Genomic DNA, 27,876 nt, shown 5'->3' on the forward strand with positions numbered 1-27,876 from the left:
GGATACAAGCTTCCAGCTTGATTTTATTGTTTTACTTTGATTGGATGCAGCTGTTCTACGAAAATATTTCAATGCAAAATTAAATATATATAAAAACCATTTGAACAAACGTTGGAAAAAAGAGATGAAGAAATTATGGATAGCTCTAGAAGCCAAATTGGAAAACAATTAGCCCAGTTAAACTTAAAAAATGAGAAAATACAGGAATAATAAAAATGTAGAAAATATAGGTTAGTTTGGTCAAATTTGATTTGCATGTTCTCTACATTAGAAAATGAGTAAGTACATAGTTTTGTTATTAATAACAATAATCGTCTGCTTCCAAATTTGAATAAGTGTTCGTCGAATTATGGACGGGAGTGTATATATATTCTTTTAATTCGCCTACAAAATACAGTACACGGGTACAACGAATGGGTTTCGCGAATAAATTGTGGTAGACTTGTTTTAAAACAATATCGAATATATTAATATCGTTAATAACATTATTAAATATCGGGATCAGATTACTATTCGTCGCAGTCGTATCTCGTGGACCGCGAAAACGATCGATCGACAACGGAATTTCGTCTATGTACACGTAGACGAAAACTATGATTTATATATATATATATATATATATATATACATATATATGTCTATCTAAATATATATATATAAATTTTGCATTTTTTTTTGTAAATAAAGCTCTCTGTGTGCTCGCGATGTGCCTCACGTACATCTAAAACGGCTCTGTCGCCGTTGCATAAATTTCTTTATCTAAATATGCTGAATCTTACAAAAAATAAGCCTGTGAATATGTATATATTTCTTATATACAACTTTGTGCGAAAAGAGTCACGCCTATTCCATTTCGTTCGATTATGCGAGACAAATTTGAATATTCGATAGCTACGGGCAGAAATATTCAAGTCCGTCCCGCCACCTAAGGCAGTTCAAATAATTCTTCTCGATACATCGATCGGAAACGACGCGCGCCGCCGCGGGAAAATTTGAAACGGCATTCAGCCGCTCTATCGCTCGTGAAAATTCTTACAGAATCAAATTGCCGTACGAACCGAATTTTGTTGTAATTATCCGCACGACAACTATTGTCCCTTCGATGCTCGATGGATACGAGAGGCTCGTTCTTTCGATCTCTCATTGCACACGTTAAAACAAAAAGATCGGGAAGGTTTATTGCACCAATCGTGCGATACAGCACATACGAGAAACAACGATTCGCGGTTCGTGTTGCTCGCTCGCTCACAGCTTAAACTTTTATGCATACTCTTATCGTAGAAAAGAAAAATAGAGAAACTTGAACGAACTCGTCCACTTACTAGAGCGAAGACCTCCGTTCGGAACAGAGTCGCCAGATTGAGACTTGTGTCCACACTTCCCCTTCCCCCATAGGTCGGTCACGTGACGCGTTTCGTCTCTGTCACGTGGCTAATCCGATACTGGCAGAGAGGGGGTAACTTTTTTCCCCTCAATTCGTGCTCCCTCCCCTCGTCTGGCGACTCTGGTTCGGAAGAATCTCAAAGAATGTGTTTCGTCGCAAAACAAGCGTACGTTCAACGATATACAACTTCAGGTACGTTTGAATCGAGAGCCCGGTGATCGCGACATGCTCGATGCTGTGTTCGAAAGTTCGCTATTCGAATCGGAACGTACGGTGACTCTGTTCTGATGTTTCCCTTCGAGTTTTGTTCGACTCGAAGCTCCCTTCGAGAACTAATAATTAATAACATTCTTGAATAACGCGTGTATACGTCGCTGTATAACTGCGTCGCATCTCTCTATATACGTATAATATGTTCGCAAGGATTCTAACGTGCTTGACCGGAAATTCATTCTTACTCTCTACGGATAGAACACGACCCTGGCTCTTCAGACGCCACGAATTAACAGCTAAGATTGCACCTTTGTACACGATCGCCTTTTACAGGAACAGAAACAGAGAGACGAGGACAGATCTTCCGAGGGGAAAAAATTGTCCAAGGAAAACGTCTCCTCGACTCGATCTTTTAGCTGAAGTACGTTTTGGACTCGATAACGCTTGTCCGTACCACACGTAATAATAACTAATGATAACTCGTCTCCACCTCCGTACCGATGCTCGAATTTCCTTTAGTTCCTTTTTATGTAACTACTGCGTTGGCAAGAAAGTAATTTCTGTGTTTTTAGGCGAAACAAAAGCCAATCTTTTTAGCCAAGCAACGAACTTTAATCAGTAAAATATTTCTGGACAGCGGATTTGATGCATTTATGACAGAAATGAGCAGGTGTAATATAAAACAGTAAAAACATCAGCTATTAAACATATTGAGAAGCTAAATGAATTTCTATTTCGCTCCAGTTTGTTGCAAATCAGGTAGAAAGTTTTTGTTTTGTGTCAAGATCCGCTGTCTACTAATGATGAGCTTCATCGAACAAAATGTAAAATATTTCATTGCTTGATTAAAAAAATTGGCTTTTATGTCACGTTGAAATACCGAAAGTACTTTCTCGCCAATCCAATACAAGACTAGTCTCCGCTATTTAAATAATTGCTCCTGATCGAAGAATGACATCCGAAGACTACGAATCAACTACGCCAAGTGTGTAGCGCGTGTGAGTATAGCACTAAGAGAGGGGGGCGAGAGAGTAAAGTAACTGACTGAAGACAAATGCGGCGGGAAACGCTCCGAGAAGAGAACTGTTTTTACATAAGTACTTACTAAGTAATTACGTGTTTGAGCGATCAGTTAATCTCTCTGGAATTCGCACTCGACCTGACACAGTTCACCGACCGTAAACGACACACTGTCCTAGTAACTTGCGCAGGGTTTTCAACGATCCTCGACACCGGCATGTCGCGAATCGTCGAATGCCCTATTCATGTAATTTGTTCTTGGAATATGTATCGAGATACATAAACGTAAAATACCGGATGCGGACCGCGAATGACAGATGTTTCGAATCACAATTTTTCCGAGATTATTTAATAAATTAATTGGTTCGTTTTCGTCGCAATTGACGGGCTAGTCGTTCCGTCGGCTGTGTTCAGTACTTCCGGAGTTAAATCAGATTTGCCGGATGATGAAGTAACGCGATAAATGGAAGACGTTCGTAATGTTTGCTGTTAAGGGATTCGCAGTCTCCCGCAACGACTCCAGGGGAACCGTTGAACCGGAAAAAGCTAACGGTCGGATATAACGGTTTACAGTCGAATGGATAACCTTATAGTTAAAATAAAAATTCTACGTAGAGCGACTACACACGATAATAAACGTGCGTCCCGTTCGTGTAACGATTCGGACGATAGGGTATATATTAAATTTCATATTAAAACTTTCTCAATTAAATTAAATTACGTAAAACTCTTAAAGGATAAAAGCGCTGTCTCGCGCGATAATTCGCCTATCAACAACGACGACGGCGACTGTTCGATTCGAAGGGCGACGCACAGTGTGGTATTTCGATCATTTAGGGGAATCTAATTCCGAAATTGAATAAATACCTCCGTAACCCAGAAAAACTATTATTTCTAATTTTTCATCGCATTCGGATAAGTAAAACAAGCCTCAAGTGAACTCTTCTGCCTATTCAGTGGTACTCTACCCCAATAAAAGTGTGTGTATTTAAATTTTAATTGTTATTGTATTTCATAGCCTTTCAAACAGTCATATGCAAGAGTTCAAATACGTAAAAGATACGTAAAAAGCAACACAGTGAAGTTAAAGTAATGAGAAATCATCATATCTTGAGTAGTTTTAACAAAATACATGATGAACATCATTAAGAGAAGTTAATTCCCCTAAATAATCGAAATGTCACACTGTGCGACGGCTCGACCCTCGGACCATTCCAAACTGTAACTTTGTACAAATTAAAAACTAAGTAGTCGTCACGTGTGTCAGATTAACTAATCGAGTACCGAGGACGAACCGTGTGCGCATCGCGTTAATCTAGAGGACCTACTTCTAACGATATTTAGAACTTACACCGAGCTCATTTGCTGCGTCCTGTACTCGCGCGCCAATTTGCACTTGGGGATGACGGCATAGCAGGGTCAACGAGACCGCAAGGAGGGAGCCCTATCCGTGCGATGACGCCATCCAGGGCTCCTCTAAAACAGAGCCGGGCAACTGGCAGCCGCACACCGCTTGTTTCCTCTCTTCTTAGTGCCTACCAGCGACTCCCACCATTCGGACTTATAAAAGAAACAGTGTGCGGCCCGGGTCGCCACGCTGCGCCAGTTCTACGGCTCTGAAGATAAAGTCGAGCTAAAAGTGGGGGTCGCTCAGCGACGGCGGGGAAGAAGTTGCCCGGATCTGCTCTAAAACAGCGATGGGCACGGTAAGGGGCCTCTCATTTGCCTGCTTCTCCCACCAACCTCTCTTTCGAGCAGCGCTGCACGAAAAAGACGTTGGTGCAGGAGGCTTCTTACAATTAGCTGCAGCAGGCAAACGTGCCCTTCGCTGCTCTAAAAGTTCAACGAATTTCTAACCTGTCTATCTTTCCTACTGTCATGATATACCCTTCTCGCGCGCTACACCGTCGTTCTCGAGGATTGGAGGTCCACCTACGATCCAACGGGTCCAGCTAGCTTCTGCGAACGAATCAAATGAGCCGAGTGTATCTATACGCGTTAGGCCACGGTCACGGCGGCTTCGACATCAACCGACTCGACGGATATCGGAGCCACTGTGACCACGACCTTACCGATAAATCACCGTAACCGAGCGACAACGGCCGATCGGTTTTCCTTCTTGATGCTTCTTGATGCTCCTCGATGCTCGGACGCGAAGTGACACAAATGGGACCGAGGAATGCAGACAGAGGGGCCACTGCGCGATAGAGGTCCAGAAACAACTACCCCTGTTAGGGGTAGAAGGGAGGAGGGGCGTCATAGAGATGAAAAGGAACGGCGCTGTTCTCGCGCTGTTCCCTTTCGAAACGCCCTGAAATAAACGGACGAGAAAGAAACAACGTCACTGCGCTACGCTACGACGACTTGCATCTGTCTCTAGACTAGAAAGAAACGTGCCACCCGGTGACACGGTGGATTTACAAGGGGGTTGGGGGGCAGCGTTCTTCGAAGACGAGAAAAGTAAAATCATATCGCGCTGATATGTACCTTTCCAGGCCTCGTGAATATGATTCTAGCGTACACTATTCGGTACAGAAAAGAACAAATAGAACAGAGAAGAACAAGAAGTAGAAGACGAACGGGGAAGAAGCGGACGAAGACTCTCGCGCAAGGGGAGCAGAGAAAGACGCAACGTTGGGTTTCTGTCGTGCGAGGCAAAGGTTTACGCGCTTGATTCGACTCGGTCCGATAATCGGTCCCCGATCGGTGATGATTCCCGTGGCCGATCACCAAACGAGTTCGAGACTGCGATCATCAGACCATGAATACTTCGACGAACGGACTGCATTCCGCTTGCGGAGGCGCAGGAACAGGTATACGTTTCTCCAACTCCATTCGTGGAAGGAACGCCTCGATACGAGCTTCCGGCGTGGGCGTAGTGGCTCCGGGGACCGTCGCCCCTGGCCCCAGCTGAAGACACTCCGCTGGAGTCAACTGAAAGTCGAAACACAACGTTAGAACGATCGGAACAGTTGCAGTAAGAAATTTGCTCTTGATTTGGCATCAATTTCGTATTTGGTGACGAAGTTTGCTGCCAACATTCCATGCCAAATCAAGGGCAGGATCTGCTATATTTTGCGGGGCCCTGTGCAAGTATCAACTAAAGTCTCCGAATGTGCGGGGCCAACCATTACGTCGGCCCTGGTCCTCGTTATACAGAGGGCAGGTCGGTCGCACTAAGAGCGAACCTAACCTTGCTTTCAGAGTAAATATCGGGCAAAATCGTTATTGGCATTATTTTAAGACTTGTAAATATTGAAATTATTGAAAATGCATGCAACCTAAAATTCTAAAATATAGGAATCTAAAGAAAATTCGATTTTTCCTCCTACAGCAAGGTTCGCCAAGATTTTGCTCGATATCAAAGTTAAAATTGAAATTTAAAATTGTTTATTTGTTACTTATTTAGTACTTTTCCAGATAATTTAAATCACCGATGTCTTTGGTTATCAATTTCTCTGTATTTCTTGACATTTATTGTCCATATTATAAATACTTCAAGAAATACAGAGAAAATAACCTTAAATTTTATTTCAAGACAATAAAATTTAAACAATTAATCGATGGTTATGGTTTTTTAGTTCTAGTATTATGATCTAATGCAAAAAAAGGGTGACACTCCTTTTTACACGTGTCTGTCAATCAACAATTTTTAGCGACATTTTCAAAAACGGTTCCACCACGCCAACAAATTTTAATTAATTGTAAAATAAAAATGCAAAACATGTATTTATGGGAAAGATATTGAATTTAGATCATTTTTAATTGCATTATTAATTATACGAGTTATATCGTAGTCGGTTTTTGCGATAAAATGTTTTATCTCGCATGTATAATAACTCGTTGGCAGCGAACATGTTAAAGACTACAACACTACATATTCAAATTTGAACGAAATCGGAAACAGTACTCCAATAAGTGTCCGATTTCGCGTGGAATGAACGAAAAATGTTATTAAAAGGGACTTACCAGCGCCGCTTGTTGTGGAATGGCCGCGATACCACCGACATTCGCCGGATTGTAATAATTAGTGGGGCTGACCGGCGGCGAAGGATATGGCCAATAGAAAATCGGTGGCGGATATGGGGCTGCGAACTGCGGCGGTCCACGTGGCAGCATCGCAGCTGTAGGTGGAAATATCGCGACCGGTGGCGGTGGCAACATCGTGCCCCCTAAAGGGTATAACAAACAAGACAATCAACCTTCCATCCAGTCGATCCGCCTCATGAGATTCTAGAATAGTACTCTCGAGAAACAACCATCCAAAAGTTCGCCTCGAACAGTAACCCCTTCGAGTTACTTGCAAAAAAAAGTTTACAACCACGGCAATAAAAACCCTTACAATCTTCGAACTAGAGATCCCTATTTCACGTGTATTTAAATACACATATGTATACACGTGTACTATTTCACGTACATTTAAATATACGTGCATCAACGTATTTGAATTCGTATTAATTTTTCAGATACAATTGCTAATTTTCGAGAGCAGAATATGGGTACGTAAAATAGACACAAAAATTAATTTTAAAACCACTGCCATTAGAAAAATGTGATCAACTCACCATCTAGTTTATTAGAGACGAATCTGATATGTGTTTCAATGTTCTGACAATAAACGACTTCATTTCAACACCATCTCGGAGCAACTGCTTTTGCTGATATGTTTAAACATTTTCTTGCCGGTTCTACAATTTTCTCAGATGTTTAGCTTTCCGCGTGTGATTTCGTTTGCAGTTGCAGGCTACGAATTCCATTCGATCCCATCATCGAAAATGATGTTTAAATTTATCGTTGCACCAACAACCGCGGAATTTGTGAAACCATAGTCTCGATACGTAAATGAATATCAATGTTCTAAAAATTATACGAATTAAAATGAGGATGCATCAATGCACGTGTACTTAACTACACGTAAAATGCAAATACACGGTGTGTTATTAATGCACGACCTCTACTTCGAACCGACTCTAAATAATTAGTAAACACGAGCCTGAGAAACATAACCAAGAATTCTCTTCACACCGAGGCACGTGTAACGAACAACATTTTCTCTTTCGTATTAATAGACTCCCGATAACAAAAAGAAAAAAAAGGTCTGATATATATGTAACACCCATAGATATTCTAATGTATGTACAAAACGTAAGAAAAGTGCCCAAACTATGGTATAACCACACCACGATCCGTGGTCGATGACATCGTGCAGAGAATCGAGCAAGAAAAAATCTTTTTCTGATCGTACTTCTTCTCCGTTCGACTATTTTCTCTGTTTCTCCTTTTCGTTTCTCGTTAGTGATTTCGGACGCCATGATCATTCCTTCGCGTGTTCCCGCAACCTGCACGATTTCACGATTAATACGACGGCGATCTACGGTCCGTGTGACACTCTAGCGAATCCGATTCAACGTTTGCACTTCCACGTTTCTGACGTGATCCATTTCGCACATCATCGATAGTAATCAATTTAATCAATTGCACACACACGCGATCGATATTCGGTTCACTCGGAACGTAGAGCAGCCCGTCATCCAGAGGAATAATGATTTGGACTTGGCCTACCTGGAAGCACAGAAGTTAGTATTTGTAGATCCCGCTACCAAACAGCAATCGACACTGCACCATTGTAACACGATATATACGTATGTTTTATATATAATATATATAAATATGTAGCACCAACTTGCGATTTCGCCCCTCTGCCAAATCACCAAAAAAAAAGTCACTCAAACTTTCCCCCTCTCTCTCTCTCTCTCTTTCTTTCTTTCTTCCTCCCTCTTTCGTTCTCTCCTTCTCTTTGCCCTTTCTCTCACTCTTTCTTTCTCTCTCTCTCTCGTTCTCTCTCAGAAAATAAATGTGTGCGTCACCAGTACGAAATAATTGACAACTGAAACTAGTTTCGAAAGTTCTCAACGATTCGTTTGACTTCGCACGTGGATTTCGCAGAATTAATAAGGTTAAGAGACGTGTGGTAGGGATGTCCAAGCGAGGGAAATCAAGGAGAACCGGTCGCGTTGAATTGTAATCGAAGTGATCGAAAAAAAAGGTGATCGTAAAATAATAAAACCATAGGACGGTCGTAAATTAGATGACAACGTACTAATTTACAACCACAATAATATTTGGACGCTTTCAAAAGGACGATACATTTTTTAATGTCAGATTATACGACTTGGATATTTTTTGAGATGGTAGAGCAATTGATTTTCTACAAGACGTGAAAATATTTTTGAAAAAATTGCAATTGGTCGGAATTATAGAGAAATGTTAGAAGTGTTTGTTTAAACATTTTTTATGGGGGGCCTGTTGAAAATTTAAAATATACATTTTGTAGATCTGTGTCGATTGTACACGTTCTGGAAATTTCATCAAAATCGGTTATTGTTGCAATAAACTAAATCTAAGAATAAATCGCCGATTTTGATGAAACTTTCAGGATATGTATCATTGACCAGGATTTTTTTACAAAATGTAGTTTTTTCAGTTTTCAATATTGCTCCACATGAACAAGTTGTAAACAACTTTCATAATTTTCTTCGCGATTCCGGTCAATTGCAATTTTTTCAAAATTTCTTTTTCATGTCATGCAATAAATTAATTGGTCTTTTATATAAAAGGGGTCACAAAGATCTAATCGATAAATAAATAAATAATAAGATAAAGATAAACTTTCTATAGAAATGGGATAGAGCGATGATTTTTTTCTAATTAAACTGAAATATTGCAGAATATGGGAAAAATAGAGAGATCGTAGTAGGAATGTTTTTTTAACATTGAAAATCAGTGTTAAACTTGCAGTATTACAAACAAATTGTGATTTATCTAATACCATGGTTCGGTTAGATTTTTTTCTCGACATGCTATGAATCCGTAAAGTCCAGAGTTGGGCAAAAATTATGGAAATAAAATTTTTGACCAATTCAGGATTTGTCTCAGGATTTTGAAAAAAATCGATTTGTGTGAAAAAAACTAACGAAATCATAATTTTTTCGTTGGAATGTAATGATAATTATTATTATTATTTATATTAATATAATATTTATATTAATATAAATAATAATATAATATAATAATAAATTTTTTTCACCTCCAACCCCTTGTCATATTTTAACGAATCACACTCGCGATGAAGATTTAAAACAAAGTCTAAAAAATATGAATGTTACGCTTTTCTATTTAAATGAAATAAAATTATATGCAAGTGAAAAGATTATAAATTTTCTCTTCTACGACATTTTCGGGTTAAAGACGTTTTAATCACTGAAACTGTGAAGAAAATATTACGGCAAGGGGTTAATTAAACAAAAAGTCATCGTTCTATCTCAGTTCTGTTGCAAATTCTTTGATTTTTACACAAAATGAGCCGTAATGGAGCCGTGACCTCTACATGACCTCTACGTGACCTCTACATGACCTCTACGTGACCGTTCCTTCGGACAGGGTCGGGAAATGTAGGAATAAGGATCGAGCCAACGATCGGACAGAGGTTCGACACAAAATGAGGCAGTAGGCTTGGAGAGACAGTTATAGCGACAAAATATGTGTGAGAGAGAGAGAGAAATGGAGAGAGAAAGAGCGCCAGAGAACCTATATGTACGTGTGAGCAAATTAAGAACAGAGAGAGAAAGAGCGAGAGAGAAAGAAAGTGAAAAAGAGCGAGAGAGAGAGAGGGAGGCAAGAGTTACGACACAGAAATCTCCAACTTGATCTGTAGACACCAAAGATACCTGCGAGCCCAGTGAAAAAAAAATGTATAGAACGTAACAGGGATACGGTGGTCGTAATTTTCGGACGCCCCATGGGATCGGGAGATCATCCGACGATAGAGTTTCACCCGTCTCCCCCGAAAACTGGATCCACTCGGACCAGAATCGCCAGATTAAGTTTCGTGTCCCCACTCTATCCTTCCCTAACTTCCACGCTTCCACCCGGTCACGTGACGCGCTCCGCCTCTGTCACGTGACTGGTCAATACACAGCAGATTTTATACATTTATAACAAGAACGAATAGGTGTAATTTAAAACAGTGAAAACGTTAGAAAAATTTAAAAGTACTGTTGAATTAAACAAATATTAAGAAAGAAAATAAATTTTGTATTTCACTCCAGTGTGTTGCAATTCGGGTAGGAAATTTTTATTTTGCATTCACTGACAGAGGCAGGGTAACCGTATTCCCCTCGATTAGAGTGACTTCCCCTGATCTGCCGACACTGGCTCGGACTACGAGAGAGAACAGTCTCGATGGGGGAGAAGGGCTTGCTATAAGGAGATGTCTAAATCTAAATATTTTCGAACGACGTTTCCCCATACTTTCGTTATAAAATAAAACGCGACCGTCACGAAAATCACCACCACCACCAGAGGCGAGGATAATATATAATCAGGGGGTAATAGTCCACCAACCCGGCAAGCAAAAAGATATGTATGTCCACAAGGCACATTTATTAAACATGATCACCATCGAATATAAATCGTCGATATACAGAAAAAAAGTGTATACAAGGGGTAAAAAAAAAAATAGATCGGTAAAATATACTTCTGTACGTGTGTCCGTGTTTGCGCGTGTGTAATATATTGCGTCCGTGTAACGTGTTTCGTGTAATGCGCGTGTGTCAGTGTTTTTTTTTTCTATCAATCCCAGTTGATGAAACGCAATCGAGGAACGGGGGTGGGGTGGGGGGCGGAGGAGAAAAAAAACATTACCGTCTATGTAACTCTGAGGAAGAAAAAAAATAGAAAAAATATATAGGAAGATGAAGGGGTTGTGGTTAAGGGAGAAAGTGTCGCACAGAATCGAACTGGTCGCGAGGATCGGGGTTAATTAACTTTAAACGATTCACTTTCGCCGGGACGATCACGATCGTCCCCGTCAACTCTCGCGACTCTCTCAGCCCCTCCCCCGCGCCTCGTGGTCCCGCGATCATCGGCGAGATCCTTCGAGATCGGATCGAGATAGAGAGATCGACCCTTTCGGCGTCGATGTGTACCGGGCGCATTGGCGCGTTCCAATTCGGGGATCCTGCGAATCGAAAGGGACACCGAAAGGGCCTCGGACTGGGACTTTCGAGCGGGGCAAGGGCCTGCTTTCTAGGGATGGGCGGCTACCAGAAATTTTCGGATACTCGAGCTTCCGATGAAAATCAGTGATACTCGCGTACCCGAAGCGAAAGTCGGGAAACCAAAAATCGATAACATTTGGGTCTCCGAACAGTTATTAAATTTTCGGGCCCGCCGACCCCGAATTTCCGGGTACCCGCCCATCCGCACTGCTCTCAGCTTCCATGTGCAAGTATCCTGATTGTGGAAAGACCAAGTTAACCCCTTGCCCGAACAAATTTTCTGTCTTCAGCGCGCTAGGTTTACGGTGCGCTAAAAGACGGAGACACGGGGTCTCTAAAAATTTTTGGCCACTTTTGTAAACAATATATACCCACAAAAAAAATTAATTTCTCGAACAATTGCCGACGGATGCGTGTAATCACAAGTACAAAATGAATGTCGACGGATCCCGTAAACCTAGTGTTAATCGGAGAAGGGAGAAAGACTAAAAATTCGATCTCGGTTTAGTGGATTACACACGGCCAAGGGGTTAACGTGAAAGGATGCGCCGCCACTGTGTATAGTCAGCCTCAGCTAGATAGCGACAACAATCACAGAACCGACGATAATACGAGTTAAATGTAAATTTGCGAAAGGGACGACACTGTCAGTCACCAGGTTAGCGGTTCACAATTAATTAAAGAAAATTAATTAAAAAAAAAAAAATAAAGAAACCAGACGACACACATCCCACGCAATAATGGGGTTTGGGGGTAGAGGGGGAGGAAAAAAATATATGCCACGACCATTCATCGGATCAGCGAATAATTTGGAGTTAGTACGGAGAACGAGATATGTGTATGCGGTTGTACTATCAAAATTGCTACTCTGATGTCACTCTCCTCTTTTCGACCCTCTAGCCACACACGCGCACACACTCTCCCATTTTCTCTCCCTTGATAGCCTGCGGGATACGTGTATAATACGGCTCGTGTGAGTGCCCAGCGAAAGCCAATGGCAGGTAGTACACAGCCGGGCAATTTTATGCGACGATGCGACGTTGCGAACGACCAACGGCTGTTTCTGGTACAGGCCGGAACGTGGCGTGTGGCAACACCGCATACAAACAACGTCAGTCCGATCAGCTGGTCCGATCGAGCCACTGCACATGCGCAGCAGCATACAGAGACTGCAACTCACTTCAGATCGGACTGAGAGACAGCGTTGCCAAATTTACCACGTTCCGGAACTGTACCAGAGACCGCCATGATCTTACCCCCTACTTGCGCTTACGTTAGAAGCAGGAAGTTTGGCCAATGTCGTTTCAAACGGTGCGATACTTCTCGTCTCTGGCGCCAAACTTCCGGCTAGCAGCCACAACCGGTTGCGATTCATTTGAAACATTTCAAACAAAAGGTTTAACACCTTATCTACCGGACGCCTATCAACCCTTTGCACTCTTGGGAGTTTGAACTCCGAAGTCGAAACATTTCTTTCAAGCTAGAACGTGCTAATGTTATGTAATTTTTTTTAAAATTGAAGTTTAGCAATTTATAGAACACAGACAAATTTCATGATATGAAAACTGTTTTGAGTAATGGTGTCGCCGTTCGAGTGTGAAGGGTTAATGGGATTTTTAATTGTTCTAATTTACCACAAGGAAGCTGGGAAATCTTTTGCAACTTTTAGGTTAACACTGAACCTACCACTGTCAATGACCGGTTTTATATTTTTCATCTTACAATTATTGACACTATGAAGTTCCTTACGTGGAAATTGGTTCGATAAATTTCTTTGGAATTGCACAGAATCTAAATAAATAGAGCCTTGTTATTTTAATCATGGTTAGGTTAGGTTTAGTGTTAATACTCCCAAACGGAACGATCAGATTACAAGTTACTGGAGTTGTGGGTTCCCGATTGAAATTGGATCTATGACTGTACTCTTTAAAAAACCCAAGAGATGGTCGCCGGTATATAATGTGTTAAATTCTGAAGGCGGCACGTGCATCGGCGCATAAGCCCGCCCGTTCAACGCGTTCTCGTCCATCGAGTAGGCGCATCTTACCGTACAGGCCGCAGTCGTCTAAAGTGCAGCAGAGCTCTGTCCGTCCGATGCCATAGTCATCGGCGAACGGAGCTCTACCGTGTTAAAAAAAAAAGAAAAAAAGAAAAAAAAAAGAAATCAGCGCGAGATGGCCGAGGGCGTCGAGAGAGTCTGCGAATCGAGCTACCCAAACAACTACGGAATTTTGTCAGAATCGATCGTCGACGCTCCCGACCGATACATTTATTATCTCCGAAGACTCACCAAGATGCGCCCCAAGGAGGAAACGCGAAACGAAGGATCCGAGACCTCGATGCAGTCAATATTTGTCAATAGATCAACGAATGGATCCGGCGTTTCGCGTCGCCCCCGCAAATCTAGTTTCTAAGATGTCCATTAATGCTAGATGAAGCGTAACTTCGACTCAGGAAGCGTAATCCCGACACGTAAACGTATCGGCAGGCAATACCCGATTGTTCGAGTCACATCTGCAGGATGATCGTGGCGCGAGGCGCGCCGCCCCCACTTCCGGTGTCGTTTTCGTCGTTTGAGCAAAATTCGTTCCTGCACGCCGGAAGTCGCGGTCGCCTCGCTCCACCATTTTGTAACGACAAAACAGGACTAGCCGCGCTACCAACCATAAGTATTTGGTGTTTGAATTCCACAATTTCGAAACTCTGGATCGAAATACTATTACGTACAGCGCGTGACGAAATATTTATGGCTGGTAGCCGCGCACACCAAGATACTACTGCTCGACTCTACGCGATAATACGCTAATCCCGCATCCTGTCAAACAGAGAGTAGGCTCGTGCGAAATTGTACAGGATCACGCGTCAAACAAGTACGAGAAGACTGTTATAAATAGACTGCGGAGGTCTATGCAGAATGAAAAATGTTCTAAAAAGATTGTTCCAGGCAGTAAAATAAAAATTTAGTTTGTTGCGTTAACACTTAACCTACAAAGCCCGGAACATATAAAAGAGGAACACCTTACAGACGTGAGAGGATTGAATTTCATAAACTTTGTATAAACATATTACAATACGTGGTAAAGTGAATGGGTGTCTGGAAATTTTATGGAAGCGCAATTCTGAACTGAAACCTGAATTGAAATAATAAAAACCTGCTGAAAATGACACAGGCCATTGGAAAACTCCATTGGAAAACGACTGAAAACTGAAAGACTTCTTCTATGGTTTGTTTTATTCAATGTTAGAGCGAAATAAGTTCCTAATCGCTCTCCTACAAAATTTAGAAAACCTGACGTAGGCCCTTCTTCCGTTGGGAATGGCTGAAAACTGAAATACCTTTTTTACGGTTTGTTTTATTCAATGTTAGAGCAAAAGAAGTTCCTCATCGTGCTCCTACAAAATTTCAAAAACCTGATGTAAACTCTTCTTTCGTTGAAAAAAGACTGAAAACTGAAATACTTCTTCTCCGGTTTGTTTTACAAAATGTTAAAACAAAATAATTTCCTAATTGCGCTCCTATGAAATTGAAAAGACCTGACATATAGTCATCTCCCCGGAAAGCGTTGTTATAATTTCAATAACTACGGAATAGAAAACCAGTCAATTCGACCATGGTACTGTTAAAATCAACATTACAATATTCTTCAATTTCTCTAATCATTTATTGTATCGTATATCGCCCAATTTCTTCATGAATGCATAAAAATCCGCAGTCTGGTTATACAGTATACGTGTCTCTGTGGGTATGTGTCTGTGTATATATTGCAGGATGTAGGAGCCGCTGCGAGACATGGGAAACGGGAGGAGAATGTCTCTGGAGTCTGGGGAGGCGAAGAATATGACGAAGACGGCGACGAACGTATCGGGTCGTTGCGCATTAAACATCGATCAAATAAGTAGTTTTGAAAAAGGAATAGAACGGTGTTCGTTCAAAATGGCGACGACGTTCGACGCGCATCGACCGGATACTCGCGCGCCGCAGGGTTGCACTTGAAAAACAAAAAAGAAATCGAAAAAACCGTCGCGCAATCGCCTGGTCACCGACGATAGGCAACGAATAAGAAAGATTATTACAGGTACTTGTATGCACGTCCCTCCACAAACCACGACATGCAAACCAGTCATCTCTATACCCGCGGACTTTGGACTCTCGAGGCAAATCGAAATAAGAGAACAGGAAAGACGGAGGACAGGGGGAGGACAAAGGATACGCGTGGCAAGAAGAAACTCTAATATCCGAGCGCACGAAACTGCTTTCAGAAACTGCGATTTCTCAGAATCATGGAAGATAGGGGTCTCCGGTCTGGGCCTCCGAAATGGTTCCCGACGTTCGCGTTGAAATCTGAATTAGGAAGATTAAGGTCCTCGCGGGATGGCAGTATCACCCATTTTGACGTCCAACCACGCTTGGAGCAGGATCTGGTCCCTTTTGCTCTGAATCTGCCGACCAAAACCTGTCGGCAGAGCCTGCCCTTGTTCTAGAGGGCAGATCGGTCGCACTAAGAGCAGACATAACCTTGTTCTCGGAGTAAATATCGAGCAAAATCGGAGTAAACCTTGCTGTAGGAGAGAACATCAAATTTTATTCGAATTTCCAAATTATATAATTTTCAGTTTTATACACTTTCAAGAATCTTAATATTTACAAGTCTTAAAATAATGATAATAACGATTTTGCCGGATATTTACTCCGAAAGCAAGGTTAGGTTCGCTCTTAGTGCGATCGACCTGCCCTCTATAAAGAGGGAATGCTAGCGGTGCCAAATTCATAGCAAATCAAGAGCAGATTGCTTTTACTGGGGAGAAACTGACGCGCTCTCGATATCGGCCTCCCGGTTCGCCTCTTCTCCAATTGCCCACCGATTATCACAAAATTTGAACCGTAGAAAAGCGTCGCAGGGGTAAATGCATCCCTAACACACCGAATCACCAACAAGGTCACGAAGGTTTAGCGAGAAACGCGTTCTCGGCGACTTAAGTACTTTTCGATGCTCACTATCTCAACGGTGGAATTACAACTTTATTGGATAAAAGAACTAAATGCTAGTTCGAGCCCTGAATATTCGCGAAGCCTTCACAACTATCCGAATGACGACTACCGCTCGCCCTACAGAGCCTTCCGGAAATCTCTGGGAATGCGACGGGTGTTAAAAATCTGTGCATTGATCCTGGAATTGGTCGATACCCGAACGCTTCTACTACTGGGAACACGGAATCGTACGCGTCCACACACTTTTCTTTCATTTCCGTTCCCGCTCGTACGATGTACGTATTATATATTCCAAAAGTAGATGCCGCGTGCTGACGGAGAAGCTACCCTCCGTCGGATCGGAGCTTGAAAACTCGTCAACATTGGATGGAATGTCCATTACTTAATCGCTAATAAAAATATTTCTAGCAAAATATATAAATCGTTCTTATGTATATATATATGCACATATATACTATGTACATATGCAGGGTGGTCCGCCTAAATGTAGTACCTAAATATCTCCTTTATTTCTGGCGACACAACAAACATTTTTAATGTAATGTAAATAGTATCATAAGGTCATTATTTCCGGAGTTTTCAAGATCAACTACATGTTTCTCTTGTAATATACATATTTTTTCCTTGCATACCTATTCAGAGATATTACTAACGTGACCTTGAAGTGAACTCTGATTTCTAAAATTTAAATTAGGTACGATTTCCATAAAATCTCTCCATATTTCTCCATGGCCATCATTCATTTCTCTCGGATTTCCAGGGAAAAAATGACCTTGAGAAAGAAATAACATTCGTCAAGCATTTGCAACACCATTTACTATTAGGTTAAAGATATTCATTACGTCATCACACATAAAAGAGACATTCAGATGGCTACATTTAGGTGGACCAACCTATACATGTATATAATATACATATGTGTACATACATATAAAATATGTATATGTTTTCCGCGTCCGCGCATATATACTTTGTATATTTGTATATTTATATATATAAATGTATATGTATATATTTACATATCCATAGAAATCGCGATATCCTTCGAAAAAGAAATCAAGGCACTTTCTTGCACATCGCGACGATATACGAAAGAGCAAACCGGGCGCAGATGCGATCCCGGCGCTCGCGCGCAACCAAAATGAGACAAATCATTTGTTACAATTAATTACGATTCTCCTATAAAAGATTGTCGGAAAAACTTCTGGAAACTAAAAAAGAAAAGGAAGAAAATAACACGTAACACACTCTAAGTACTGTTGCTCGTCGGTAAGTATCAAAATGGAAAACGAGTATACGACAACCTAAGCCGGACCAGCGCGCGCGACTTTTATCGCGTGAAACGTGCAGACGTACACAGAACACAGTACGACCTGGATTATCCACACCCATCTCATGTTTCTAATACCCTAATTCAAAGATAAATAGATCTATTTATTACAGAATCGAATGAAGAGGCCGAACAATTATGTTCCTCTCTTAAATAATCGAGGTTCTACCATAGTTTGATATCTCGATTGTTTGCGAATCAGAGACGTTTCACAGCGACGAAGTCGATCGACGGGCTCTCCGGTCGAAATAGGAGATGGTTTAACGACGGTATCGTGCGGAATGTCTTTAGATAACTATTACTCTATGAATAGAATGACGTGCCGTGCACGTTCGTGGAAAATCGTAACGATACGAGACGCGACGGTGTCTATCTGCGGCTCGGCTGACGAAGCAACCGGCCGATCTAGTTGCCTGGACACACGGAACGAGCGAAGTTCCATGAAGAACGTCTCGCTAGAAGAACCTCTACGGAAAACTGGTTCGGTCGGTTACGAACCGGCCTCCTAGTCGGCGTAGAAAAAATACGTGTATAAAAGACGTAGCACGCGCGTTCGACGAGAAGGTTCACGGCGAGATCCTGTTCGATCAAAGCTGCGGATAAAATTGAGCGGGATAAGGCAAGCCCGGCGCGGTGGCTGGAGTTTGGGCGAACGCGGTCGCGGGCGTATGCCAGGTGGCCCGTTTCGCGACGGCGCCCGATGATTCCGGTGGGAACGCGGTCTCCCAGGTGCGTTTCAGCCCCATGATGGCGGCGTGATTGATGGGTGCAGCCTGGACGATGGGCGTCAGGAGACTGTGGGGCGTTGGGGCTCTCAGAATCGGAATTCTGGAGGGAACGTTGAACAAGAGGAACGGCGTGTGCGCCTGAGGTTGAGCGTGGAGCGCGGCTGCAGCCGGTGGAGTCATCGCGTACGCGGGTATCTGGTGTTGCGGATTAGGTCCGGGCAGGGCGAGCGTTTTGGTCGTGACCGACGATGTCGGGGACGGTGTGGTGGATGTGGGCGGCGGGTTCGAGGCCAAGGCCATCAGCCAAAAGTCCTGATTTCGGATCGCCTGCGCCTGAGCCTGCGCCTGAGCCTGAGCTTGCGCCTGTGCTTGCGCATGAGCCTGTACTAACGCGTGTATTTCCCAGAGAGGAGGCTGCGCCGTCGCCACCGGCACCGGGACCGGCGTCGGCGGAGCCGAATGCGGGTGCGGGTGCGGATGTGGATGCGGATGTTGATGCGGATGTGAATGTGGATGTGAATGTGGATGCGTCAATGTCGCGGGAGTTTGTGTGGTCAACGTACCCGGTGATAGCAGAGCCTTGGTCGACGGCGGCGTTACCGCGCCCGTCAATACCAGATTCATATCGTCCCCGCTGCACTGGAACACTTCGATGTACCGTTGCTTCTTCCCGTAAATCATGTACCGGTGATGCCGCTGCGACGCGCACGCGAACGCCGAGCTCTCGCTGTCCATCTGAATGAACGCCTCGCCGGACGGCTGACCCTGGATAACGTCGAACACGTTATATCTCGCCGTACATTTCATTTCGTCCCTTTGGGATCTTAGGAAGAGCAGCGTTTCTCGACTAGGTAACTCTTCCACAACGACGCTAAATAGCTGCTACACGCCGCGTCGAGTAACGCTGCTCGCGAACGCTTGCGCAGTTCCACTCACTTGAGCATTGTAAACCATATGAACACCTTGGTAGACGATATTCTTCGAATGTTCGCCCATGAACTCTAGAATGTGCTCGACCAGAGCCTCGTATGGAAGACCGCGCAATCGCACGCAATCCTTGCGCGTGCCGGACGTGATGATGTGCTGAGGAAGTATCGTAGGAAGCTGCGGGATCGGATGCGTCGGAAGCACCACCTGTTTCGGGTCGATCGCCCTGTTTAGGACCTGAAAGCCGCGACACAATCGATATATGCAAATCAACCGGTATTTTCGCAGCTACGCAGCCATGTCTCGCACTTTTCTACCCGCATCGTTAGATCCGGCACACGCACCTGTTGAACCTCCGCGATTGTACTTCGAAACAGCTCGATATACCGGGTACCGATGCAATCTCTGTGCTTGCTCAGAGCCTTCACGGCGTCCTCCTCTTTCGCGAACAGAACGAAAGCGTCCCCGGTCGCTCTGCCGTCCGGTTTCTTCACGAACAGCACTCCGTCCTCTCCGTCTAACACGTGGCAGGGTTTCTGTCCCGACAAAAAAAAGTCGAGCTGCGGAGAGAAAACGCGAACGAATTAGAAAAAAGATGATCTTCTCTTTCACACGTTTGTTCCAATGCTCACCACTTGCTTCGCGACGCAGTCGTACGGCAAGCCTCTCATTCTGACGATAACTTGAGCTCCCCTGGACAAGAACGCGTGAGCTTCTCCGCTCGTGCCTCCCGCGACACCAACGAAATCCTCCCCGGAAGCCTTGTACACCTCGATGTACCGTCCTCCCATGTGATGTTTGTGTCTCTTCAACGCCATGTCTCTGTGCTCTTTGTTAACGAATCGTATCAAAGCTTCTCCGTTTCGTCTTCCCATAGGACTCAAACACAACGCTACGCCACCCCTGAAACGCAACAGGCCGTTTTAATCGAGCGAGAACAGCACCGCGATCCTGGTCGCGGTTCTCGAACGTGGCGGATAACTCGGCCCAACAAAATTATTATACTTTTCTCGAGTTCGACGACTACTGTTGGGCGATTCGAACAGAGTTTGTCATTCTAGAACAGGCCTGGCCAACCCAAATAGTTTCACGGGCCACTTTGATGACGGAACATGCTTTTAAAAAATGTAATACAAATACAAAATGAATAAAACTTCATTGTTATACGTCGCATTATAACAATGACACATGCAAATTTTCATTTACTTAATATTTTTGTATACATACAAGGAGAAACAAAAGTTTTAATAGAAATATAAAATCGCCCGGCGGCTCGCGGGCCGCGTGTTGGGCGGGCCTGTTCCAGAACCAAATCCGACGCAACGTGATGAACATTTTCTTGACCTGCTCATACACTAGCCGAACCAAATACTTCTCGCGAATGATTTCCTTGTCAGAAATGTCTGTAGAAGTCAATGCTGTGTAGTAAATTCTTGCTGCATAAATGGTTGTCCACGAGAATGCAAAAATAGAGATTTTTGTCAAGGTTTAACAAGCATTTACACAACTATTACAAAGTACAAACAAATATAATTGGCTATATGGATATACATATAAAGAAGAGGCCCAAGAAGAGGCCCCTCTATCTTTTGACTCAAACCTGATCTGTCATTTTTACAAAAATCAATGTTTTTCAATAACGTTGCGTGATAGAGCAACTTCACTCTCGGATTTGGTCCTACACTGACAACAGCGCCCGCTCTAGCGGTTAAATTGCCGCCCCTTAAGAATATATACATTTTTTAAATAAAGGTACATACTTTTTATCTTCAATAAAAATCAAATCATTTTATTTAAACTTTAGTAAAAGCACAAATTTTCTATTAATTGGGTATTTAACACATCAATATTTTTCTCACAGTTACAGCCAAAATGGCGCCCCTAAATTTTCGCGCCCCGGACAAATGTCCGGGTTGCTCCCCCTAGAGCGGGCCCTGCTGACAAACTCTGTACGAATCAGCCAACAGTAATCGCTAAAGAAATTTGGTGTTATACAGAGCAATCGAGAGACGACTTGCAGCCACAATGATCTTGGGAATCGTTGGTTAAATTATACGGCGGGATTCGTGACCCCCGATACCCCGTACCGTTGCATAACACATAAACAAGCGAATCTTTTTAGAAAGATTGTTTACTCTCTCGCCCAAGGTAAACACAAGCAACGTAATTAAACTCGAGCGGCGTTCGCTCTCGTATATTCGGGGGGGTATATTCGGCGACGTTGGCAAGGTGGGTGTCTATTTGCACGACAAATATGGATGTTTACCTTTTCGAAACGGATCCCAGTAGCTTGTACACAAATACAATGGTTACGATTAATCTTCGATCGTGATAAGACGCGTGGACGCGAAGTCTGTACTTACTTGGCAACATTTAGGCCACGAAAAAATTTTGCTATGTCCTGGTCGGACGACTGCCAAGGTAGACCGCGTGCTCTCACTACACAACCGTTATCCACCTCTTCATCTTTTGAGCTGCAACAACAACAACGATTAAATCGGAGATCGAGCGATTCCGTGCGAAAATATAATTGATAACTCACCATATACCAGGTTCTAAAACGATGTTTACCACCTCGGGTGTTTGAAAGACGTGACCTACAACACGAAAATCACAACGTTAGTACATAATGCGCGTTTCCAACGAAACGTAATCGTCTTTTCGTACGGTTCTTCCCCCGTTCGAATCGATTCTCCCGCGAAAAGTAACGGTCGTTCCGGCGTACACCGACTGTGACGCTTACGCGTTTCCGGTGTAACCGTATAGCCGGTGGTTTGTCTCCAATTTCTCGCGTTCGGGCGAATTCGATTTGCCAACTCGGTGAAACGTGTTTTCACCTTCCGAGGATCGTCGATCATTCTCGTCGATCCTCGAAAGTAACGGAACGACATTTAAATCTCTCGCTCGAACGTTATCAGATATCTTTTATCGACGGATAAAAATAATCGATCTGCGGTGTCGTTCGAATTCGTACCGATCAAAAATAATTGAGCACCGCTGTGATAAGAAGCACGTTACGGCCATCGCTGCTTATAACGTTACACGGCTTGACCCGCGCGCTCATAAACCATAAACACGCAGAAGAGACCAATGCACGGACATGGACACAGAGACACGGACCCGAGGCGTGCACCGTTCTCGCTCTTTCCGTTCTCTTCTGCTGACCTTTTCTTTTCCCGACGATCGCCTCCGGCTAGCCTTTCTTTACTCGCGTGCAACAACCAGCTAAGATTCGAATCCCGTCCTCCCGGAGAAAAATCCTATCCTCCGAATAATAGTTGACGTTATCGACGCACGAGAACTCGCACTCGATTGGCGCTCGTGAACCGTGCAGATGGTGGCAGCACGTACCGATTTAACGGTCGATCGGACCTGTTAGAACGCGTTCGAATTTCCAAAAATATTCTAACGATAGGGTGATGGTGTTACCGTGTATCTCATCCGGTTATCGCACAGAGAACACACCTTTTAGTATTTAATAATAATTATATGAAGTAGCTAGTATGTATTGCTTTAGTATTAAAATTAAATTAATGTTTCCCCTTCGTATATGAATCAAAAGTATTGCAATCACTTTTGTTTAAGATATACAAAACGTTAGTTGAAAACCTTATTCCCCGAGACAACGCAATTTTTCGTTTCCGATTATAGAAAATGCTGAGAAACTGTGCTACACCAGAGGATAATTAAATGTTGATTTTATTGAGCTACGACATGATAATTGATTTGTTACCATTGGAATGCGGATCTTTATGCAAAATAAAAATTGTCTGCGTCGATTGTAAGAAATAGAAACAAAATTGAATGTTATTTCTTCCCTTGATGATTTGAATGCAGGAGAAATCATATGTATATTGACAACTTCACAAATAATGCAAAACATAAGTTACAGAATGCCTTCAATTTACTAAAAACTTCCAAATGGTCACTAAGTATCTGGTACCTTTACCCTATATCTACGTCAACCGAAAAATGCAATATCAAATTGTGAATAAATCAATAACACTAAACCTACCAAATGCTCGGTTCCACATATTTTATCTCACAATTAATTACTAAATTTATAATGGCGCTTTCGCGATAAATGATTAAGTAAATAATTATAATATGAACCGAAAAATGGAATATCAAATTGTGAGTAAATCAATAATAACACTGAACCTACCACCACCGGTTCCACATTTTTTATCGCACAATTATGGAATTTATAAAGATGTTTCGGTAAATGATTAAATAAATAATTATAATACGAACCACACAAAGTTCAATTAAATTTAATCTTGTTATTTTTATAATGCAACATGGTCACTTTGAAAGCTCGGTAGGTTCAGCGATAATAACATAATATTGACAAATTAATAAGCAGAACGTTGTACGAGTCGCGTGGATCAGGTCGAAAAATATTCGTATACCCTATATAGAGCGAACTGTAGCTTCCACGAAAAATGTTGCCTTGAGAGTCACGTGACCCGACGCATTATGGCTGGAAAAGGACAGATTCATAGTCCAGCCACGTGCCGGTTCGAACGAAGCTTCGAACATGCGATTGCATTAATTCGTCGGATTCCGTAACCACACGTTTTACACCGTTGACAATTTTTAAATAAGAAGAAAATACGAATGAGAATTATTACATCGAGTACCGATCGTAGTGTACAGGTGAAAGGTTACGATCGACAAGGTTACGTTGCCCGCTGCTCTGTATAAATAAATCGAACGGTGGACCTTAATCTTTCCGAAACGGGGACCGTCATTTTCTTTTCGAGCACGCCAGACTTTTTTAATTACAAAAGACTCTCGCTATCGGTCGCACGCAGCAGATTAGATACCAATTCCTTTTTTTCCCTCTTTCCCCCTGTTTTCATTACACAGTGGCAATCACAAAATCGTGATCCCGCTCGAGAAACGACCTACCGTCTTTGATCATTCTCTGTATCACGCTGATCATGTCCTGCATCTCCTTCACGTGGTAATCGTTCTCGGTGTCCGACGGCAAACCAAAATCTGATGGCTGTTGTCAAGGATAAACCAGTGTTTGTAATCGATCGTTGATAACGTGACAAAATCGGCCGGAGATTGTCATAATCGAAAAAAGCCTTTTACATAAGCAAGGTGTACCAGAGATATCGAACGAGGTCCAAACATTATCGTGTTATCGGTTAACATCGGTGCGTGTAAGCTCGGACGATTCAAATCCAAGAAATCGATGCCGAAATTCGAACCTAATTTACAGTTCCACCCTGCAATTTTTTATCTGCGCGAACCGGTTCGAATCGAACAGAAGCTGATAAAAATAATCCCCGTGTTTAAATGCAAACGCACGACAAAGACCGTGAGGTACAGAGATGCCTCGAGAAGAAGAACGTCGGCTACGCATCGAGGATGAATCGCTGAAATTCCAAGAAATCAAACGAACTTTTGCTGTTTTAATTATCCGTATATCTCGCTCGGTCGTCAGACTGTTACCAATATCTCCACCAGGTTGACCTTTAAACCGTGTTCCGCGCGTGATAAGACTGCGTTGCCCACTCGGTCGGACTTTCTTAAGACACTCGATTGATATTTGAACTATGAACATTTCAATCTCGCCCAATTCACATACCTCTGCATCCCCGTGTCCGTCCGATCAAAGAGGGTTTTCATTTTTGCTAATTTATGCTTTGTTTCAAGTTTCGGTTACGAAACCAACCAGTAGTTCCAAATGAGAACCACTGCTACAAGAACATGTTTGGGAAGAGACATCTAACCTACAGTGGATGCACGAAGTGTTCATACACCTTCTAAAAACGAATAACTTTACCAAAATTGGAAGGATTAGTTTACTAACTAATGTGCGAATCATTTCTAGTAAACTTGTTGTTGGTCGCAATCGCGAAGAAAAAAATAAAAGTCCAAAACAGGTCTTAAAACAGGTATTTTTTAAATCTAAGTAAGTTGTATACACGTACAACGTTTCATTGAAATTGGTTGACGTAAGATGTAAAAAATCTTTGAACTCATGATTCTATTTTTTCAATTTTTGCTATTTTCAATCAATCATATTTCATAGGAACCTCGATCGATTTCGATGAAACTTTGTACATGTATACAAGTTATTCGTCCTTGGAAACTGTACGAATACTTTGTACACCCACTGTATATCTATTATTCGCTGTGTGTTTACAATGACCGAGAACATTAACCCTTTATTTTTTCTGAATTCTGCTTCATTTGAAGTTTCGGTTGCGAAACAAAGCATGATCAGTAGTTCCAACTGAGAACCACTGCTACAAGAACATGTTTGGGAAGAGACATCTAACCTATATGCATAATTCGTGGTTTGTTTACAATGACCGAGGACATTAACCCTTAGTATGGCATAATTCCCGAGACTTATGGTGATTTATTTGGGGCGTTGAAAAGAATTAATCGATATTTTGATGTTACTAGTGCAGCATGGGTACAATCGACCGCAAGAGGTTAACGAGGGGGCGAAATGCATACGAAATGAGAGGTTATGGGGCCCCGTGACGGGGAAAATCGAGAATTCGAAACTCGACGCGGCACTGGCGTCGATCGATATTTACAGCGTATTGTATCACAGCAGCTACAGGTGGTTTCGTTTTATTAACGGCAAATATAACACACACGTGCGTCGGGGCGACCGATAATCGAACGACGATTATAATACCAATATCCTCGACGCAAGTCAAATTAGATCTACGGACAGGTAGCCATTTGCATTCGTGTCGGAGAGCGTTTCCTCTTTTGGATTAAATCTCACCCACGGTTCCTACACGTTCCATGCTAATGCGTGGACTCGAAAGGCAACGAGACTGCGTGGACGTGGACGTGGATACCAAACAAGTACTTTTTTTGCTTGCTGTATTTTCCAAAAAAATATTCAATTAACAAGCAAACCTTGGATCTGCTTCCAATGTGACATTTAAGGGTAATTCCTCGAGCGAACATATTATACAAGGAATTCTTTCGAGATCCCCTAAAGCACTTGAAAAGGACCGGACGAGGCCGCCCCTGAACCGATGACATTCGACACTCGAGTGCCATTTGAACTTGAAACGTTTTCACAAAGTCGCCAGATTTACTGTTCCGAACGCGCAGACAATTCTTTCTTCGAGTTTTCAGTACGTAAAAATTAATCTTCATGTTCGCAGAAAGTGAGGACGACAGCGGCTGTGCATTTGTTTTCGAGAAGTGGACATAAACAAAGCTCGATAGAAACAAGTTTCGTCGCGTGTTTCGGGGACTGATCGCCCACAAGTTCGGTCAGTTTATGTAAGTTATTTCAGTGTGTAAATCATTTGAAATTTTTGCGCGGCAATGTATGTACAAGCGAACGACTCTGCATAAATAGATAACACGTACGCAAACAAGTGGAACACAAAGGATCGCGGCGTATCGGCCGCAAGGAAATATTTTCAAATATGGATTCCAAATTGGAATTTCCAATCAATGGGACCGATAACGACGGGAATATTTCTGAATAAATTCATCGGAGACGTTGCTTTTGATTTTCGAATAATTCGACGGAATCGAGACGGACACTTGGTCAAAATACGGAAAACATACCTCCGTTGGGATGGCAGAATGGTGTTCGAGGGAACCCCGCGGTCCTAGGGTGGTTCTCGTGGCAGAATAGAACAAACTAATCACACAGGCTCACTCTGAATCCTCGATATCGTTCTGGAAAATGGGTTCTTAGGCCACGTGATGCGAAACGGGACGACGTCGATGTACCCGACGTCGGGTGCCACACTGCTACTGCCGTGTGAGAGCGTAATTACGCGATACGCACACCCTCAGCTCGCCTGCAGACACTGACTACTGACTTTGGATTGTTTAATACGTCGGATTCGACTTCTGTCGCGCCGCCTAACGGCCGCACGCCTTGGAATTCTCGTTTCGACGTTTCGAGCATAGTCGTCGGCCGTCGTGCAGGCGGCCGCGTGCTATCAAAAACCGAAGCTTCGGCTTTGATTCGTTGAAACGTGCGTGACGACGACGGTGACGAGACCGACAGACACAACGGCCATGTTGATGATTTAATTAATTTTCGATTATTCGAATTTTTAGGAATCGAACAGCGGTATCCACAGGGAGCCTTGCGCGTTTGTCCCTCTAGTACTCTATGTCGGGTGCAGAGGGCACGCGCACATGTTTATGGGCATGGGGCGAGAGAGAGTGGGGGAACGTAAAAGGTTGCAGAAGAAGATATGTATCCGTAT

The 27,876-nt window shown here is 42.9% G+C and overlaps 1 protein-coding gene across 2 annotated transcripts in view; it reads right to left on the reverse strand.

The window, feature by feature from the left end:
• Positions 1–442: 442 nt before the first annotated feature.
• LOC143217022 (RNA-binding protein fusilli-like) overlaps positions 443–27,876 on the reverse strand; it is a 48,227-nt gene continuing 20,793 nt past the window's right edge. Inside the window, exons 4-12 of one of the 2 annotated variants that reach the window (XM_076440702.1) lie at positions 24,566–24,655; positions 22,194–22,248; positions 22,015–22,125; positions 20,284–20,554; positions 19,996–20,211; positions 19,661–19,888; positions 19,288–19,489; positions 6,587–6,789; positions 443–5,551 (exon numbers count right to left, since the gene is read on the reverse strand). In XM_076440702.1, coding sequence (XP_076296817.1) covers positions 5,372–5,551; positions 6,587–6,789; positions 19,288–19,489; positions 19,661–19,888; positions 19,996–20,211; positions 20,284–20,554; positions 22,015–22,125; positions 22,194–22,248; positions 24,566–24,655 — 1,556 coding nt within the window. In that variant the 3' untranslated portion in view covers positions 443–5,371. Of the gene's footprint in view, positions 5,552–6,586; positions 6,790–18,028; positions 19,490–19,660; positions 19,889–19,995; positions 20,212–20,283; positions 20,555–22,014; positions 22,126–22,193; positions 22,249–24,565; positions 24,656–27,876 lie in introns of those variants that run through there. The other variant, XM_076440701.1, reaches the window with a different exon arrangement.

Source organism: Lasioglossum baleicum, chromosome 16, assembly GCF_051020765.1.
Source record: "Lasioglossum baleicum chromosome 16, iyLasBale1, whole genome shotgun sequence".
In the NCBI taxonomy this organism is placed as follows: Eukaryota; Metazoa; Arthropoda; class Insecta; order Hymenoptera; family Halictidae; genus Lasioglossum; species Lasioglossum baleicum.